This window comes from Paramormyrops kingsleyae, chromosome 15, assembly GCF_048594095.1.
Source record: "Paramormyrops kingsleyae isolate MSU_618 chromosome 15, PKINGS_0.4, whole genome shotgun sequence".
NCBI lineage: Eukaryota > Metazoa > Chordata > Actinopteri > Osteoglossiformes > Mormyridae > Paramormyrops > Paramormyrops kingsleyae.
Genome location: NC_132811.1, coordinates 20319506 through 20339257, shown reverse-complemented (window position 1 = coordinate 20339257; position 19752 = coordinate 20319506). Strand labels below are relative to the sequence as shown.

The following is a 19752-nucleotide window of genomic DNA, read 5'->3' as shown; positions in this document are numbered from 1 at the left end:
GTCTGTCTCGTCAGCCCCAGTCCGGTCATTGACGTCACTCCTCCTGTCTGCCCGTGTCCTTCCCCATACTCGCCTTCTGGTTTTGAACCCTTGCAGACTCGTTTGTTTCTCTGCTCCCGTTTAGTTAAATCAAACCCCTTCCTGGCTGCCTTTGAGTCCTTCATCCCGCATGGCATGACAATTCATTAGGGTTTATTAAAAACCTAGATTATTTTTAAGGATTTTGCATTATGTTAATGAAAAAAAACTTTTGACCTTGATGAGGAAATTTAAAAAACGGGGTGGGTAGTTATTTGTTTGACTTTGTTGTGTGTTATCGATCACGTAATTAAAGCTGCATTTTAACCCTGATTGCAGTCAATGTCTTTTTTTTGATTATGGCCTGTAATATACCCTTAATTAGAATTAGAATTAAATGAACTTTATTGATCCCAGAGGGGAATTCTTAGCATAGTCCTGCTCAGCCTTTGGATAGCCCACCTGACTGATGTGAACCAATCCTGCAGTTCCTATGATTCCTGTGAAGTGATTGGTTTCCAGACTTGTCTGTTGAGTCACAGGTTCTGCTTTTGATGATCAAACCCAGTGTAAAAAAAAAAGATTAGCCATAGCTGTCAGACTCCACCAATCTAGTTAATTGTACAAAAGCAGACAGTACTGTGTGTGTGTGTGTGTGTGTGTGTGTGTGTGTGTGTGTGTGTGTGTGTGTGTGTGTGCATGGTTCTGTATGCAAATGTGTGTGCGCTCATCAGTTACAGTGGCGCCACCTTATAAAGACAGCAGGAGTGATGGTATTCAGCATCTGCTTAGCAGAGCTATGCAAGATTGGAAAATAAAATACCGGTAGGTTTATGGGAAAATCCAATTGTGGATGCTGCCTAGGTGCCCCGTCCAGATGCTCCTTTTAATGTGACATGAAGCTCTGGCAGCCCGCCTGTCTCAGCAGGGTCTATGTCTCTGTGAGGTGGATCAGACACTGCTTCTTTGCAGCCTTGAATTCATCTGCACCACCGTTCCATGCTAGACCACCGAGTCCATTACGCCAGAGCTGCTGGAAACAGCCTCTATAGGCCAAGAATCTCCAACTGTGCATGCTTGGTTCTCTCTGGCCATCTCTCCAGGTAGGATTGAATAACGTCATAACTTCCTGTGTCTGTGAGTGTGTCACGGCTCCTTAGAGCCATGTGTCAGGGATGGGACTCTGAGCCGGTGGTTTATTGGGGATAGGGTTTCTCTTTTTAGGGGAACAGTGCCAGGACACAGCGCCAAAAACCAAAATAAGGAAGATTGTAATAATAAATATCTAAATAAACTCAGAATAAAGACGGAATTTGCACAGGCCAAGGACGGCCCTCTGAGGATTGTGACTTTAGCATGATGGAGGGGTTTGTCATAATGTCATCTGGTGATTGAGCTTCTGGTTGGACCTCCCAGGTGAACAGGTGTGTGGGGACAAGCCAGGAGAACTACAACCTAACAAAGACCCCCAATGAAAGGTATCAAAAAGGACAAGTGTACCCTGCATTGAATAGGGTTACTGGGACCCAGGTTACTGGGACCTGGCCCTGGAGCCTGGGGGTGCTGTGCTGTTAAGTACCAGCCGCTGCTCTCGTTCAGCAGTGAGCTTCCATTTTCCCTCATCTTCTGACATCATTGTCCGTTTCCTCAAGCGAAATGCGATCTGGGTTCCCAGGCAAACGCGCCATTGTAGCAATAGCAATCCACTGTAGATCATGCGCTGTAGCCTTTTAAAGATGAGGTGGGCTGCCAGGCCAGTTGGTTTCTTGCATGTTACGCCCAAAACACACCTGTGAATGATTAAGAGAGTTAGGGCAACCTTTTTGCGCCTTGCGCTGGCGCAAAGTCTGTTTTCACTGCCGTCAAAACAGCTAAAAGGATCTAGACACACCCATAACTGTTACTTCTGTTTTGTGTTTTATGCTTTACATTAAACCTCCAAAATTGAGCCCAAGGAGAAGGATATTGACTAGATGGAGTCAGATCACCTCCATGTACAGCATGAGCTCTGGAGATCCCTCAGGTTGGTGTGGGGATGATCACAGGTACCAGGCTGAGGACTGTGCAGCTGCAGCTTTTCCTGGTGGACAAGAGGGTCGCTTCTGTGTGACTGAGACTTACAGAGAGGAAACTTCTGATTCTTGATGTTGTGCGTGCATTGAACTGTAAAGCAGATCAAAGTATCCAGCATTCTTAGAGAATGGGGGTCAGATGCTGGAAAAGTACCACCTCCATACTCTGCGGTTTGACTGGGAGACTTCAGTGGTCATGTGGTGAATGATGGAGATACCTGAAGCGGGGTGTGATTGCGGTGAATGGCCTCCTGGATTCTAACTCGTGTCAATTTCTTTCATTTTCTCTAGTTCCTTGTAGCCTGCACCTGCCCCTTGTTAGACATTGTTATCTGTGTATTAAGTGTCTGCCATTGTTCTATTCCTCAGTTAGTCATTGTGGTTGTTACTGCTTGTTTGTCGCTGTGGTCATTTCCCAGGTTACCTCCCTGTTCTACTCTGTTCCCTGGCTGTGTTACTTTGTGGTTCCTTTTAGTTAATTCTTATTCTTCACTTTTAGGTTTTCTGGAATGTCTGGGTGAAGCTTGAGTGTGAGATGAATTCCACTCACATCTCCGGAAAAACTTCTCCTACGTGCCAGATGAGATTGGGGATGTTGAGTCCAAATGGACCATGTTTGAGGTACTGAATGTTGCAGCAGTGTTTGTTATTGTGGTAACTTACAGGAACTATTAGTGAATATCGGTGGTGAGGTAAGCTGACAAGCTACAGAAGGAGACCTTCAGGCTAATGCTTGCACGAGGGTCTCAGCTGAAAGATACTGACAGGCCTGAAATAATGTGAAAGACATAGTGGGGACAAAAGCCCACGTAAAGGAGATGTTTGGAGAGGCCATGGAGAAAGGTGACCACAAAGATGCTTCGGGAAAACTTCAGGATGAGGAGATGTGGCTTTGCACAGGCTCAGCCAAGGTTGAAGAGATATTGTTGGGTGGCGGAAAGAACACTTTGATGAACTCCTGAACCATGTGGATATGCCCACTCAACAGGAAACAGAGTCTGTAGCAGAACTGAGTAGGTGATGAAAGTAGTGGAAAGGCTGCAGGGCGGTAGATGAAATCTGTCCAAAGATGTTGAAAGCACTGGATGGTGCTTAGGTGATGTGGCTGACATACGTCTTCAATGTTGCATGGAAGGCAAATGGGGAAAGAGGTTCCTGTGTTTAACCAGGGGAGCAGAGCATGCTCCACTGTGATGCATTATAAAGGTGTCTATAGTGCATTATACATGGGAGCTTCATTAAGCATTTATAATGCATAATACACAAGGTCTTAATGTATGTCTTGTGATAAATATGTATAGTCATGTTCGTAATACTTTATGAATGTATTATTATTTATGAATGTGTTTCTAAATTACTGAAAACATGGCCTTAAGTAAAATATTCCTGAAAAGCGCTATCGCACAGCACAATGGAGTTCATAAATAAAGTCCTTATTTTGTGGCTTATTTGGAGTCGTTTTGGGTGCGATGACACACGGCCCTCTTGAGTCTGCACTGCAGTGATTTTCATTTAATTGTCCTGCACGTATAATAACAGTTGCATCCATTTGTTCCTTGATATTCTTGTCAGCCGAAATTTCCAGCAAACTCTGCACTTCTGTTGCACACCAAAGTCATCCCTTTCCAGCAAGTTCTGTGAAATGTTTGTCGCCACCCAATCTGTACAGCCTGCCCAATCCGTTCTTTCCTTGTACAATTCATGTACAGTGTACATGTGCACATGTGTGTGCCAGTCGAATCCTTGACGTCATGTCTGTGCTCCGGCACAGTTACTGTAGCAATCACACTGGATGTGTACCGTGTCCGAGTCCAACTGAACCGTTCCTGGGCCTGCTTGAAGTGGTGCAGGGTCCAGAGTAACCACACTAGTCAAATGAACTAGACCTTTGGGGTCAAACGTGCTCTGGCGTGGTACAAGCCGACAAACCATGTAATGTTTACACGAGCATCACAAAGTAGTGCGTGCATTTCTTATTACAAACCATTGTATTTAACCCAAATTTTTAATATAATTTTAATATAATTATGACAGTCCATTCATAAGTACGAGTTGCCTTTAAGTCGGATGTTCTTAACCTGGGGACTGGCTGTACGTGAGGGTTTATGAGAACATGCTAACAGTCTACATGTGTTTTGTGGACTTGGTGAAGGCATATGAGAGTGTGTCTCTGCACAGGAGGAGCCGTTGCATGGATATGGGGTACCAGAGCCAGTACTACATGCTGGTCTCTGCACAGGATGAGCCGTTGCAGGGATATGGGGTACCAGAGCCAGTACTACATGCTGGTCTTTGCACAGGAGGAGCCGTTGCAGGGATATGGGGTACCAGAGCCAGTACTACATGCTGGTCTCTGCACAGGATGAGCCGTTGCAGGGATATGGGGTACCAGAGCCAGTACTACATGCTGGTCTCTGCACAGGATGAGCCGTTGCAGGGATATGGGGTACCAGAGCCAGTACTACGTGCTGGTCTCTGCACAGGAGGAGCCGTTGCAGGGATATGGGGTACCAGAGCCAGTACTACGTGCTGGTCTCTGCACAGGAGGAGCCGTTGCAGGGATATGGGGTACCAGAGCCAGTACTACGTGCTGGTCTCTGCACAGGAGGAGCCGTTGCAGGGATATGGGGTACCAGAGCCAGTACTACGTGCTGGTCTCTGCACAGGAGGAGCCGTTGCAGGGATATGGGGTACCAGAGCCAGTACTACGTGCTGTGTCCACATCCTAGGCAGAAAAAGTATATTTCTCAGCTTGATTGGAAACATGATGATGACCGGAACAAGTTCCACCATCCAGGAAACACGCATAAGAGAGATATAGAGTGAGATTTCCCACAAGGGGGAGGGATACGCAGGTGGCCTGGGCTTGCCGGCCGAAGAGGAAGAGAGTATGTCTGAAAGAGCGACTTGCTGCACATGGGTGCAGGACCAGTAACGGCTCTGAGGAAACCAGTACAAAGGACATGAAGGTGATGCGACTGTAAGGCTCATTGGGAGTTTATGCTGTTTAACGGGACAACCCCCCCCCCCCCACCACCACTGTATTAATTGGTGACGTTATTTTATTCCGCCTTACTTGTTTTCATGTATTAATTTGTCGCATCTTATTTTATGGAGCAGGTCTATATTGTTGTCTATTGTATTTTTTTTTAGTATTTTAGTTCCTTGTTCAGATGATGGTATTTTGTGTATTTTGCCTGGGCACATGAGGCAGCTAAGGGTCCTGACAGTCAGCAGATGTGGTTCTGTTTAGTGAATGTGCAGGAGAGGGCTGAACTGTTCCTTCTACACTCACTTTACAACTAAAGTCACTTTAAATTCACCTTTGTACATATGCAGGAGTGTATATGTACATGTATATGTTCACGCTACAATCTCTTGTACTACAGCCTTTTTATATGTACTTGCAAATATTAAACACTGTCTAACCATCAGGGGGCTTTGGGTCCAAGAAATTTCATTACAGGTAATGATGTCCCATTGTTATCTGTATATGACAATAAACTTGAAACTTGAACTGTAACATGAGATAATTTCATTGAACAATTTTGAATAATCTTTAAAAGTTTGGCAGAATATAAGTACAAAGTAAATTATTTTACTTGCACCAACTACAAAAATGTGAATGCAGTGTTCTGTGTGTCATGTCCCAATCGTACCGCTCCTCCAGTGTGCCACACCCCCCTCGTTAACCACGTGTGGAATCCCCATGTTACCAGCTGTTCCTAGTTCTGTCTAAGTTTCTGTAGTTAAGTGCTTCCCTGTGATGAATTAGTCCTGTCATTGAAGTGTCTGCCTCGTAAGACTCTCCATTTCCCTATTAAATCCCTCGTTCCCGATCCTTCATGGCTTTCTCCTGCCTCCCTGGTCCATGCCCTGCGATTCATGACACTGTTTATTTTACAAATGTTAAGCACAGTGGGGAACAGCTAATTCACTTTGGGGTTTCCAGTGGTGTAGCCCAACTTTTGTTTCTTATCCCTCATAGATCTTGCCACATTAAATTTCTAAATTATTCATTAAGGGCACTGTATACTGAACTGTACTGCAACCGTGAAATTAAGGTTGAATTTATGGTCCACTGCCTTGTATGTAGATGTAGAGCTCGTTCAAACATGCTGAACAAAGCCCACTGAGACAGATGAAGGTTCAGCGTTTGATGATAAATCTGCGATGTGCAAACTGACAGGGGGCCTTTTCAACGGCAGTGTCAACAGCCCAAAGCCCGGCAACCGCGTCAGCAAACACTGCCGTACAAAAAACCCCCAAAGCCAGTGACAGTCGTTTTCTAGAAAGGGCCGTGTTCTTTCTCAGAACTTGTGAGAACGATCCAGTAAACCAGTATATTTTTCTTCGTTCCAGTGGGAAGCTGTGAAAAGCTGAACATGACCATTTCAAAAACACGTACTAAGCATTTTCTCTTGGAGCTGGCCTGGGTCGTGCACTTCCTGTAACTTCAGCTGTTACACAACACGGCTTAGTGGGCAACACCAAACCAGTCATCTTAGAAACGTAGCCGCCCCTCCAATCAAAATCAAATGTGAAGGATCCCACGGTGCGCCTTCGCTTTCCTCAGTGCATGCACGTCACCAGCTTGGTAAGAACATGACGAGCATGATCGCATGATTCGCTGCAGCTACAGATCGCTGCATCCCCTCCCATGCTAACAGAGAAGCTGAGTCCTGAAGCAGAAGGCCTTGCTCCTGGGCAGCTATAACCCAACATCTATCTACACCTGTTAGTACAGTTAAGGGTTCATGCAATCCTCATAATCACACAACTCACGAAGGTTACTGGAATCTGCATTAATTCCCATCTGTCCTGCAATAAACGAGAGGTGCTGAATGTTCCTGAGGACATTTATTGTTTTTGTCTGAAGCGCTACTTCTTCTTGTCCTCTCTTCTCTTGTGCCAACCCCCCCCCCCCCTTCCCCCCCACAAACCGCCACAGCCATGGGAGCCCAGCCGTTTGTCCTGTCTACCTTCCAGCTATAAAGCTGAAGCTGTCCCTCTGAGACGGCAGGATGGGGACAGGCTGCCTCACAGCAGAGTGATCCAGGAGAGGCCCTATACTGTGAGCACTGGGAATAAGCTCAGCTCACACTATGCCCTGCAATGATAGCATTACCATTAGCAGTGTGTCATGAACCTCCCAGCTCACAGCCAGAGGAGTTATCAGCTGTCTCACATGGCGGTGTGCACGCTTGTGAGCATCGGAGCAGTCTTATTCCTGCCAGTCACTCATTTACTCATGTAAATGTGTCACTATACATCACTCTACAACCCAGTAGGGGGTGTGGCCTAATGAGAGGGACCACAAAGCCACTTATGATCAATCAATATTATTTAAAATGTTATGCAAATAATTTGGATGCACCTGTTACAACCAAACATCAGCATGTCAGGACAATCGGAGCTGCCACCTGAAATCTCGTGGGGCTTGACGAAATGTTTATTTCAATATTTTAGTGAGGTGTTGTTGTCATCGTTTGCATACACACATAAACACACGACCAGTGGCCTGTACTACGAAGCGGGGTTACTGGCTTATCGGGGTAACTTGTTGGATTTAAGGTACCACAGTTTAAATGGACTTCATATTCGTTCACTTACATTTTGCCCAGACTACCTTATATCCGACAAGTTCCCCCGATAAGCCAGTAACCCCACTTTGTAGTACAGGGCACAGGAGTCATCTAAAGCAGTGGTCAACACCTATGTTTTTTTTTTATCTGTATCAGTTTAGGGCTGCACCTAAGCTCTGCAGGGTGGTAGATCTCCAGGAGCAGGGCTGCTGACCACTGATCTAAAGCTCTGTTCCACTACATCAGTGCTTCTCGCAGCCCTTTATAATGGTTATATATTGCCACCTAGAGGCAACTGCAAGTGGTGCTTATGTCTCATACTGGAAAAAATGCCAGCATTTATTGAAAGCAAAACTGACAGATAATAATTCACTTCTTCCTTTATTAAAGTTTATAAATAAAATTTAACCACAATATAGACAAATGTTACTATAACTCGGCTGTACAATTTAGCATTGAGGCGCATCTCTACTTGCAGAACAATCAGGATTTCTGCATAAAATGACCTAAATCTACTTTTCACTGCTTGAACTGAAGCCCTGGTTCTTATTCACCATAGGATTACATTATTGTATTATTTTTAAGCTGTCTGACTTTGGTAGCAGTTGTTCAGTTTCAGCCAGTACAGCTGAGTGTCCTGCATTCAGAAAAGCACAGGAGTGATCTGCCAGTAAAGTGTGAAGCCACTTTTTGCCTCTGTTTTTATTTTCCTTCTATCTAAGAAGCAGTTTAAACTGGACGTATTCCATGACCATACCGCAGTTAATCAGCTGCTATGTACACAATACCGTCACACTCCTCTGACCTGAACGTTCGGTGCCCAGTTGCTCCAGCAGACCTGCGCCAAATCTCTGATTATAATGGTTTTTCATGACTGGTCATACATGTCTACATGATGTTTATGCTGGCAGTACATTCTCCAGAGCACTTCTACTGAAACACAGAGCAGACATGTCAGCTTTGGTAAACCTGTGAAATACGGTCGTGCGTAATTTCCACAGGTCAGAAGCTGGACCCAACTTGTCGTTTGGAATCTGACTTCTGCTAGACAGTGGCTCCTGTGGCTCTCAATCCTGCAGGTCATCTAGAAAGTTCTGCATTTGGTCTTTGAAAAATGCGACAAAAAGCGAAACAAATAAAAGTGCAGTTATATGTCACGGTAGCGCGTTTACACATCAGCGACGAGCAAAAGTAACTCGAACGAGGAAAGAGCTTCTGGATCCTCAGCGTGAAATAGAGAGTCGCTTTCTGAGGAAGAGGAAGGCCAGATAGCCACCCCCCCCCAAGACCCCAGCCAGCAGGGCGATGCCGATGAAGGAGGGGGCCCTTTTCCTGGCCACTCGGAAAGCTGCAGGCAGCACAGCGGAGATTAGGATATTGTTGACACTCCCAAGGACCCTGCGGAAGGCCGGGCGGGCGAGGACGCGCTCGTAATATGCCTCCATGTTGGGCCGGGTCCCATTGCCCCAGTAGCGACGGGAAAGGCCCAGAAACTTGAGGCGATGCAGCGTGACGGCGAGGCACACGTCGGCCATGCTGAAGAAGTCACCGCAGAGCCAGGCCTGCTTTCCCTCCTCTTTCTCACACGTGGAGAGGAGGATGAAACAGAGAACAGGCCTGATGCAGACAGTCTCAGCAGCAGCAAACGGGTGTTTTTTAACATTGTTTACACTTCGTTCACCACTCCAATCCTACCTGGGGTCTCCTCGCTTCTCCTCTGAAGCTCCGTCTCCACTTGGTCCATGATGTTTTCCAGTTCATCCAGGATCTTCTTCAGGTACTTCATGTTGTCGTGCTCCAGCAGCTTGGACTGAAATCAATTTGATTCAATTTATGTGTATATAGCGCCTTTCTCAAGAGTCACCCAAGGCACTTTATATGGGCGTGTTGTGATACATCCCTGCATCATTTATACAGAATAATTTAAAAACATGGAAAGAGGAAGTCAAAGAAATTAAAGAAATGAAGAGACGCTAATTTTCAGTAGGACAGCTTTTTTAAGTTTTACCCGAAAGTGGATTGGCATGGATTCCTCGGCCTTCTTCACTGGTCTGGGATCAGTTAATAAGCCCTCACATGTGTGAGAGTGATGTCACTGTTGGGCCCTGAGAAAGGCACTGCACCCCCAGCTCCTCCAGGGACACTCTGACCCTGCTTTCTCAAAATGGACGTCACTTTGGATAAGAGCGCCTAATGTAATGTGTGGCTCTTTTCCTATGACATCTCTGTTTGCCAAGTCTGTCAGAAAGTTTTTTTTTTTCTGGAATTTTGTTTTTACTGTATGCTTACGCTCACTGGTTCTCCATGGCCAGCCAATCGGCCGTCACGGTGCCGAGACCATGCAGTGGGGCTCGTTTACCTTCAGGCGCCTCTGCTTGGCGATGTAGGCGTCCTGCAGTTCTGGATTCTCTGCTGCCAGCTTCTTCAGCTCGGACTCCGTGTTTCCAATCTGTGCTGCAGATGGGGGCATCCATTATAGAGACTCAGCACAAATGGCCACTGTCACTGGACATCCCATCGGTGGCATAGGTGTCAGCATGGGAGTCTGGGTAACATCACAGCTATTACTCATTTTTAAAAGTTTTATTTAGCAGGATGGGTTAAGGTGATTTGGGGTTAAGCATCCTAACCCACTGAGCCACACAGTGCCCCCTAGTGGTGAAAGATGTTAGTGCTCAGATAGGGGTTTCTTATTCAGCTCTTCTTAAAAGGGTCTTATCTCCAATTTGTGCTGTGTTGAATTTCCTTTTGCTCAAATTCCCTTTTGCTACATTATGGCAGACTGACTTTGTCCAGCTCACTCTGAGGTGGGGGTGGGGGGGCGCAGCTCACCGCGTATCCTGGCGGAGGCGTAAGCGGGGATGTGGGAGTCCACCGTGATCTCCGGGTGCAGAATGCAGCCGTGCGTGTAAGCGTCCATCTGCAAGGAGTCCAGGAGCTCCCGGTAGTGCTGCACCCTGGGAAGGAACATACTGCCCTCTGCTGGCATGAGGCGAGGCGTGTTTTCTGGGGAACAAGTAAAGGAATAGTTAGCGCTTACAGGGAGGTGAAGCATTACGCTGTCTTGGAGCCAGCAGGACCTGACCTCCTGAAAGGATTCCTTTAAACACAATGATCTCCGTCCTGATTACATCACTGGCAGCCGTGAAAAATCATAGCAGCTCTGAGGTGAACTAATAAATAATATCTCTGTTGGCATGAAATCCTTGACTGGGCACCAGCTGGAATTCTTCCAGTATTCCAGTATACCAGGAGAACACCTCGGACAGATACCAGTCTCAAATTAAACTTTATAAAGAAAAAAATACTGTTACTATTGGATCTGAAGAGGTCGTACTTCAGATAATGAGTTAGATAAACATTCTCCTGAATTAATGTTACTGACATTAATTCTACATTAATTTCCTTTTTAATTAAGATAGAGGTCAGAGGTCAGATAGCTTTTAATCTGTTTGACTTTGCTAGCGGTTGCTCGATTTCAGTCAGGACTGAGTGTCCTGCATTCAGAACAGTGCAGGAGTGATCTGCAAATTAACTGTGAAGCCGCTTTTTCCTCTGTTTCTTTCCTTCAGACTAAGAAGCAGTTTAAACTGGACATATTCCATGACCATACTGCAGTTAATCAGCTGCTATGTACACAATACCGTCACACTCCTCTGACCTGAACGTTCGGTGCCCAGTTGCTCCAGCAGACCTGCGCCAAATCTCTGATTATAATGGTTTTTCATGACTGGTCATACATGTCTACATGATGTTTATGCTGACAGTACATTCTCCAGAGCACTTCTACTGAAACACAGAGCAGACATGTCAGCTTTGGTAAACCTGTGAAATACGGTCGTGCGTAATTTCCACAGGTCAGAAGCTGGACCCAACTTGTCGTTTGGAATCTGACTTCTGCTAGACAGTGGCTCCTGTGGCTCTCAATCCTGCAGGTCATCTAGAACGTTCTGCATTTGGTCTTTGAAAAATGCGACAAAAAGCGAAACAAATAAAAGTGCAGTTATATGTCACGGTAGCGCGTTTACACATCAGCGACGAGCAAAAGTAACTCGAACGAGGAAAGAGCTGCTGGAAATTGAGCGTGAAATTGAGACATGTCGGCTTTGGTAAACCTGTGAAACATGGACGTGGATAATTTGCACAGGTCAGAAGTTGGATTCGGGCTATAAAAATAGCAGCCATCCAAAGGGCCACTTGCGGTCTCCAAAAATTGCCCTCAAACCTTAAGCAGTAAGATACCATCCAGATAAAGCACTGTTCTTCACGATATAAATGACAGAGACTGTGAAACCCAGCTAGGAACCAGCACATCAGCAGTGATGATGTTACTCGTCATGTGACATGCCCTCTGTGCAGTGAATAATGCCGTAATTAGCGTTTTGCCGATCATACCTTTGGCTTTCAGTGTCTTTAAATCGTATTCCTGCGACAGGAATTTGCAACTTGACAAGCTAGCGTGAGAAAAAGACGCCACAAAAAGAAAAAGAAACGATAATGAATAAATGAAATGTGTGGCAAATGAAACAACCGAATGAAACAGGAGATCCCGCGTGTGGCCGTGACCGAGGAAGTGACCGTTCAAGAAGAAAATAAATAGCAGCCGTTTTCTACACTCCAGCGAAGTCAGGCAAGCGGAGGCATTTGCAGACGCACCGTCTGTGAAGTGCTCCTCCAGGTAGTCCATGATCTGCGTGGGGTCACAGAGGACCCGGTCGCCGTGCACCAGGACGGGCACCTCGCCGGCCGGGTTCAGCCTCATGAACCAGGGCTCATTGTGCTCGCTCAGGGGGAGGCTGACATCATACTCCTCACATTTCAGGCCCTTCTCAGCAATGGCAAGCCGCACCTGAAGAAGAAGGGGAAGCGAGAGCACACAGAATGGGCAGGAGGTTACCAAAGTCAGCACAGATGGCAACACTACAGTGCCAGTCAAAAGTTTGGACACGCCAAGCCGCCTACGAAATAGAGTGATAGAGTGTCACATCACATGACCAGGCCACCTGACCTAAACAGAAATTGTTTTGGAGGTGATTGACCAGAGCGTGAAGGCAAAGCAGCCAATGAGCTCAGCATATATGTGGGACCTCCTTCCGGAGAACTGGAAAAGCATCCCAGGAGGCCTCCTCATGGCACTGGCATAGGGGAGACAGTAGGGTCAGCCAGTCTCTGGAGCAGTTGGGGTTAAGGGCCTTGCTCAAGGGCCCAATGGTGGCATCATGCTGCCGATGACAGGATTGAACGGTCAGCCTTCTCAGTCCCAATCGATAGAGCTGCACCCCCCCAAAGTATATATTACTACAGGACATTTACCCCACCAGAGTCATCAGGAGGGCACAGCACATCATCAGGGACAATACACACCCCCAGCACAGCCTGTTCACGCTTCTACCCTCAGGAAAGTGCTACAGAAGGGTGAGGTCCCAGACAACAAAACTGTTAAACAGTTTCTACCCACAAGCAAACAGGCTTGTGAATGACCATGCACTATAAACAATACCAACCAATTCTACCTCTGAAAATGCACAGACACTTTACTAGTTCATATTACTGCTGCTGCCTGTAGACTTTGTTACATATTTATGTTCATTTATATTTTAATTCTATTTTCTATGGTGAAAGGAGGATGTGGAGTAAGAATTTCATTGTACAGCGAAGGTTTGTTTTCTGTGCATATGACAATAAACCTCTCTCTCATAAATAAACCTTTATATGGGTAGGTGAGTTCATACTTTTGACTGGTAGTGTATCTTTATTATATCTCTGTTGGCATGAAATCCTTGACTGGGCACCAGCTGGAATTCTTCCAGTATTCCAGTATACCAGGAGAACACCTCGGACAGATACCAGACCATCAGCGAGAAAACACGCAAGCATTGCTGAGAAGGCAGCTCACCCAACTGCACATCTCGAATTTTGGGATAAAACCAGAGAACCTGCAGGGCACAGGGAGAACATGCAAATTGCAGACGCACAAGGCGGGATTGGGACTTGAACCCCAAACCCAGGACAGTGTCACCCACTTCAGTATCGCCTATCATATAAATAAAATGTGCCTGTTCCTCTGTGTGCATCACATGCGCAAAAAGTTCTCCATAATACTGTACCACACCTAATCCATGACAGAACTGTTGAGTAGTTGAAATCCTATATCAAGCAAGAATGGGACAACATTTCACTTTCTAACCTCCAGCAGTGGGTCTCCTCAGTTCCCAAACCTTTACAGTATGTTGTTAAAAGAAGAGGTGATGCAACACAGTGGTAAACAAGCCAGTGTCCCAACTTTTTTGAAACATTTTCCTGGCATGAAATTCTAATTGAGATTATATTTGTTATAATGCAATAAAATTTTGCAGTTTCAACATTTCATATGTTGTCTTTGTTCTATTTGAAATTAAATATGGGTGAATGTGATTTGCAAATCATTGCATTCTGTTTTTATTTACATTGTACACACATCCCAACTTTGGAAATGGGTTTGTAATAAACAATTTCTCCTCAGTATATTATCATTTGACAATCACAGTTTTTACATTTCAACTGTTAAGGAGGGTTCCCCAAATGCATTCACTTTTGCTAGCCTGTGTTAGTTTCAGTGTGTGCTTTCAGCCTTTTTTCTTGTGGAATTTTGTAACAGTAACACTCTATACAGCTCTAAATGTTTACACTGTAAGAGTGTAAAAATGATCCTGATGCAGACATGGCAGTTCATGGGGGACACTGCATCCAGCTGACCTAATGCATTTCCCCGCCATCACCTTAGAAACCCAGAAATGCAACTCCAGCCACACTGTGAAGCACGGCAAGGCTGAGGCCAGGCTCGGCTGACAAACGTTACAGGAACGACGATCATGACGGCTTTTGCCAAAGGCTGCATGCTCAGCCCCCATAAGGACAGTGACACTAAGTGCACTTCTGGTGAATGTAAATGTACTGTTACTGTTAACAGCTCACTAGGCAAGTAAGCAAAGACAGCAGTGATCACCTGGAAAGGCCCGACCTGGAAGGGCACGTGCTATCCACCGTGAATTTGACAGCATAGTCGCATTATATTATACAATTAGTTATTTAGCTTTTGCTATTGCATTTTTCTTATTATGAATACTACTACTACTACTACTACTACTAATAATAATAATAATAATAATAATAATAATAATAATAATAATAATGACAGGGCGGTACGGTGGCTCACTGGGTAATACTGACGCCTCACAATATCAATAATAGCAACACGAGCTTAATGAAACCCTTGGATCGCGGTTATTTGTTAACCGTGATCACGCACTTAATCCCAACATGATGCTTCGTCTCCTGAAGCCTCACCATGACGGCCTCAAACCCTGTCCAGACAGAGGAGGTGCGGAAAGGCGTTTTTCACCTTCTGGGAGCTGAAGGACTGCGTCCAGTGGTACAGCACTAATCTGGGCTCTTTGTCGGACGCGCATCCCAGCAGCGGTGCCGCATCCTCCGGCTTCTCAGCGCCGACCTCCGCGATGCTGCCCGACGCCATGTTGTCGCTTCTTGGGTGGAGCTGCAGGACCAGCTTATGGGGATGATATTTTAAAGGGACAAGGAGCGTTTTTCAGGCGCGGACAGGCGATGCGCTCAAAGCAGTTAACGTCCATAACCAGTTTATATCCAGGGCAAATGATCAGGATAGCTTTTTCCCTTATGCAGTCATGCAGTCGTTTCTGTGACTCCGGAATCTATTAAATGGACAGATCATTCGTGAAAATCAACAGCGAAAACAGCAACAAAAAAAAACTATAATAATAATAATAATTAGCGCAAGACTTTGTATTGGCCGCTAGAGGTCACTCTAACCATAAAATAGCGCTTTGAGTTGGTGGGACCTCCACCAACAGACCGAACGCCACGAGTAAAATAAATTCTGGTTGAATATCCCTCGTGTGGAGTTTGTATGGTCTCCCCAGTAACAGGTTACCTCTGTTACTGTACTTATTTTGTCCACTCCCTGTAAATATACATATACGTAGTGTCAGTCAAATGTTTTTAGTCTAATTTAAGGTAGAGAACTTTTGTACCACTTGGGGTACATTAATGTTGCTTGTACCTTGGGAATCAAAACTGTACCAGTGCTGTACCAGTTCACTCTCAGAAAAAAATGGTACCAGTTTGTACCTTTGCTTGTCACTGGGACTATACCTTACAATTCAGTACCTTTTAAGATATAAAAATTGACTCCCAAAGTACAAGCAACATTAATGTACAAAAAATGTTCCTCAGTTTCCATTTCTGTACCTTAAAAGGTACAATTACCTTCAGCTAAGCGTACAACTAGCACATCCTAGAGGGTACAGTCCCAATGACAAGCAAAGGTACAAATTGGTACTTTTTTCAGAGTGTGTAGAAGTCAATTTTATGGGCCAACGAGTAAAAATTTTAAGTATTTCAGTCCATCCTGAGTTGGAAGGTAAAGAACATCTCAAACCCACGATCTGCTCTATCAGACCTCACTCCTATAAATTTGTTTGTCATGGCATTCTGCAGTCACTCTGCGATACTCCTGCACAAGAGCTGGACGGACATGTCAGGTGATTTCCTGCTGAAACCTGTTCATCTGGTGCCTGCCGCTTTGTCATCAAAGATGGTGGCTGTTCTCAGGTACCCAGGATTTAGAGAGGAGTTTCAGTTTTCTATTTTAGTACTCCTTATGTTTTTTATACAGTAATGCGTGTTTTTAATATGCATACATATATACAGTAAACAAAGCCTCTGCGCCTGTGATTGGAAGGTTGCCGGTTCGAGCCCAGCCTTGGTACATCTGTGGGTCCTTCAGTAAGTCCCTTAACCCCCAGGTCCCTGGGCGCTGCTATGGGCGGCTGCCCTTCGTAGCCAAGCCTCCTCTGACCTACAGAGAGCAAGTTGGGGGAGGAGCAAAGACTCCTCGCTCAATTATTATTATTATTATTATTATTATTATTATTATTATTAAGCTTTTGCAAAACAAATTTCCATAAATGTATTCAGTCTTTTCACTGGTACTGTGTATTTCTCTCTTCTGGACATTTACCAGATTTACCAAATTATGCAGGTCATACAGATACAGCGGCAGGCCTACAGCCCTATATGCTAAAACCACCTGTGTTGCCATGTGTAATGTTTAGTATGTATAGCCACTTATATTACATGTATTTGGTGATAAAATGAATGAGAGATTGGTATGCTTAAAATACAAAAGGCAGTCAGGCGCGATTAATCCTTCCTGCTGGGATGCTTGATGACTCCGAGGTGACTCCGAGGTGAAGCCGGGGCTTAACTCATCATCATTACCTGCCACTTCAGGGGCAAACCTTAAATTTACAGAGCTGGGAGGCAAATCAGTCTATAGCTCTGAGAGTCCTATAATTAAGCGGCTTAATTAATAAAAGCCACGTTTGGCTTTTAATTTGGCAAATATGTGTATTCACATATATATTATAGCCACGATTAACATGAAACATTAACGATATAAAGAAAGCCCCCAGCTTAGCGGTGCGGGTATATGAGATTGGCACCCGTATGGGAGGCGCGATTGCACTGACGTCAGGAGCCGGCGCTGCCCCCCCGGTTTAGGAGACTTCGCGTCTCTGTCGCTTCCTCTGCAGCCAGTACGAGGGGGGCGGCAAAAAAACAGCGACCGGCTGCAGGAGCGGCGCGCGCCTCTGGTAACCCTTCCTACCCACCGCTCATCGTTACCATTCACATGCACACGCGTAGTCGCACATGCACAGGCGTACGCGCACACACGGAAACATGCATACTGTCATTGCATAGATGCATGAAAAAATAACGCCGCTGAAGGAGCCCCGCTGTTTTCCAGAGCCACTAGACTTCACTTTCGACCTCCCTGACATCTTTTTTGGCCCTGATCCGGTAAGAAGATAGAAGCCCGAACCTCAGCTTCCATCCGCTACAATCACTCCTCCTGAATGACGGGTGGACGATTCGACTTCGACGATGGAGGCACGTACTGTGGTGGATGGGATGACGGCAAAGCCCACGGACACGGCATCTGCACGGGACCCAAGGGTCAGGGGGAGTACTCCGGCTCCTGGTCCCACGGCTTCGAGGTAGTGGGGGTCTACACCTGGCCCAGCGGGAACACGTACCAGGGCTACTGGTCGCAGGGCAAGCGCCACGGACTCGGTGTGGAGACCAAGGGCAAGTGGACCTACCGTGGAGAGTGGACGCATGGCTTTAAGGGGCGCTACGGGGTCCGTCTGAGCCACTCCACACCTGCCAGATACGACGGGACGTGGAGTAACGGGCTGCAGGATGGATACGGCGTGGAGACCTATGCGGACGGGGGTAAGTCAGTCTCCGGGGAAAGCGCACCATTGCGGGATGCATTTTAAATGCTGCATGTATGTTATGCATCTGCAGATGCTGTCATTAGGCGGCCAAGCGAAAACAAACTAAATGGGGTGTTAGGAGCAAGCAGCGTGCTTAGGAACCATATCCATTTCCACTGGTTAAACCGGCCGCTGTTGCAGATCGGATCTGCCATGAACAGACCCGGAAAGTTTTAAAAGCCTGTCGGTCCCGGCTGCTTAATGTGACCACGATTGAGGAAAGGAGAGTCGTATACTCCGGGGTACCGACGCCCGGTCCTGGGTCGTGCAGGTCAGGGATGGTTAATAATAGTTACACGTGTAACCAGAGCCGCTGTAACCAGCGCAGTTGAGGGGAAAGGCGTCATCTTTCCATCCTTTCTTTAGTGGAATAGGGATGTTTTATTTTGGTGTGTTTACTAAACTCTAAGGTGTGTATATCACAAGCAGAGGGATGAGTTCAAAGGAGGAAATCAGAGTTTTCTACCGGTCCTGAGTTTACATTCGGGCATCAAGTGTTATTTGAAATAAATGCGCATATTCTAAGAAACAATGTATCTGGCATCTTGTGTGAGTTTATGTACTTCACACAGGGATTGTTATACATACAATTTATTTTTCATTTACATCTAAATAAACACTCTTGTAATGGTGCAGCATCATGGTGTAACGCAGTACTGTAAACGACCATTGTATAACCACACAGCTGTGACACTATGGCTCGTTTCTTTGTATTAAAGAGATAAGAACCTAAATTTCGGAAGAGTTGAAATTCTGTGGGAAAAAAAGTGAAAAATGTCTATTTGTGCTCTTAGATGAAAACCTGTTTATCTGCTTTCAGAGAGCTGAGAATAAATGATCTAAAACAATGTTTCTCAGTCCAATCCTAGAGGTTCATCAGACAGTCCACGTTTTTGTTTGGTTCAGTTATGTTCAGAGCTGGGATGAAGCAAAAATGTGGACTGTCTGGGGTCCCCGAGGGCTGGCTTTGAGAAACACTGGTCTAAAAACATCCCTCCCTGTCTTTGATGATAGCATTCATGGTCCAGTAACATAACTGGGAGCCATTGCACTGATTACACAGACACGGGTAATATAACGGCTCTGTAGTGATTTCATGTGTGCGCTGACCTGAGCGTTTGGGCATTGTTGTCATTTGTGTCATTGTAGCAGATCAGTAAAACCTGATATAGGTCAAAATCTTTTGTCGCCTGCCCTGACCCTAGACAGGGCCGTGACAAACCTTTAACCACACTCTATAAGCCGTAACCACAGTCCTGTCGACCATGACGTTTTTCAATAAATCATGTCATATATTTTATTTAAATCACATATGTCATATATTTTATTTATTAAGGACGACTACTCATTTTTACCATTAATTTAAAGAACCAGTTTGATTGACAGAATATATACATACACACCCACGTCTGCAAGCTGGCGTGTATTATCTGATTTCTGATATTGCTGACCTTTGAAGCCATATGACGGAAGATGGGTTGGACATGGACGGTCCACACAGCTGTATCACTGCACAGCCACGTAATGCATTCCGCATTACTGTGTCCTCCTTCCCTCCATGGCCGTCCAATGCTTGTCCCACCGTCATGTCACTTGACCCTAGATGTGAGCCCCCACTTTAAGCCCAGCTGAATGAGATAGATATCGACCGTCGTACTTCTTAATCACTGGATACTTTAATGTGACCATGAACTCCACTGGGACATCTCTGTGGGGTAA

The 19752-nt window shown here is 45.6% G+C and overlaps 2 protein-coding genes across 3 annotated transcripts in view; one reads left to right on the top strand and one right to left on the bottom strand.

The window, feature by feature from the left end:
* Positions 1–8040: 8040 nt before the first annotated feature.
* Positions 8041–15422, bottom strand: gdap1 (ganglioside induced differentiation associated protein 1). Its single transcript, XM_023794384.2, has 6 exons — positions 15057–15422; positions 12332–12524; positions 10508–10681; positions 10035–10129; positions 9371–9485; positions 8041–9251 (listed from the first exon to the last, which is right to left on the bottom strand). The coding sequence occupies exons 1-6, from the start codon at positions 15186–15188 to the stop codon at positions 8899–8901; spliced, it is 1062 nt and encodes a 353-aa protein (XP_023650152.1). The 5' UTR covers positions 15189–15422; the 3' UTR covers positions 8041–8898.
* Positions 15423–17248: 1826 nt separating this feature from the next.
* jph1a (junctophilin 1a) overlaps positions 17249–19752 on the top strand; it is a 30943-nt gene continuing 28439 nt past the window's right edge. The window contains exons 1-2 of one of the 2 annotated variants that reach the window (XM_023794731.2): positions 17249–17346; positions 17502–17989. In XM_023794731.2, coding sequence (XP_023650499.2) covers positions 17611–17989 — 379 coding nt within the window. In that variant the 5' untranslated portion in view covers positions 17249–17346; positions 17502–17610. Of the gene's footprint in view, positions 17990–19752 lie in introns of both variants that reach the window. The other variant, XM_023794730.2, reaches the window with a different exon arrangement.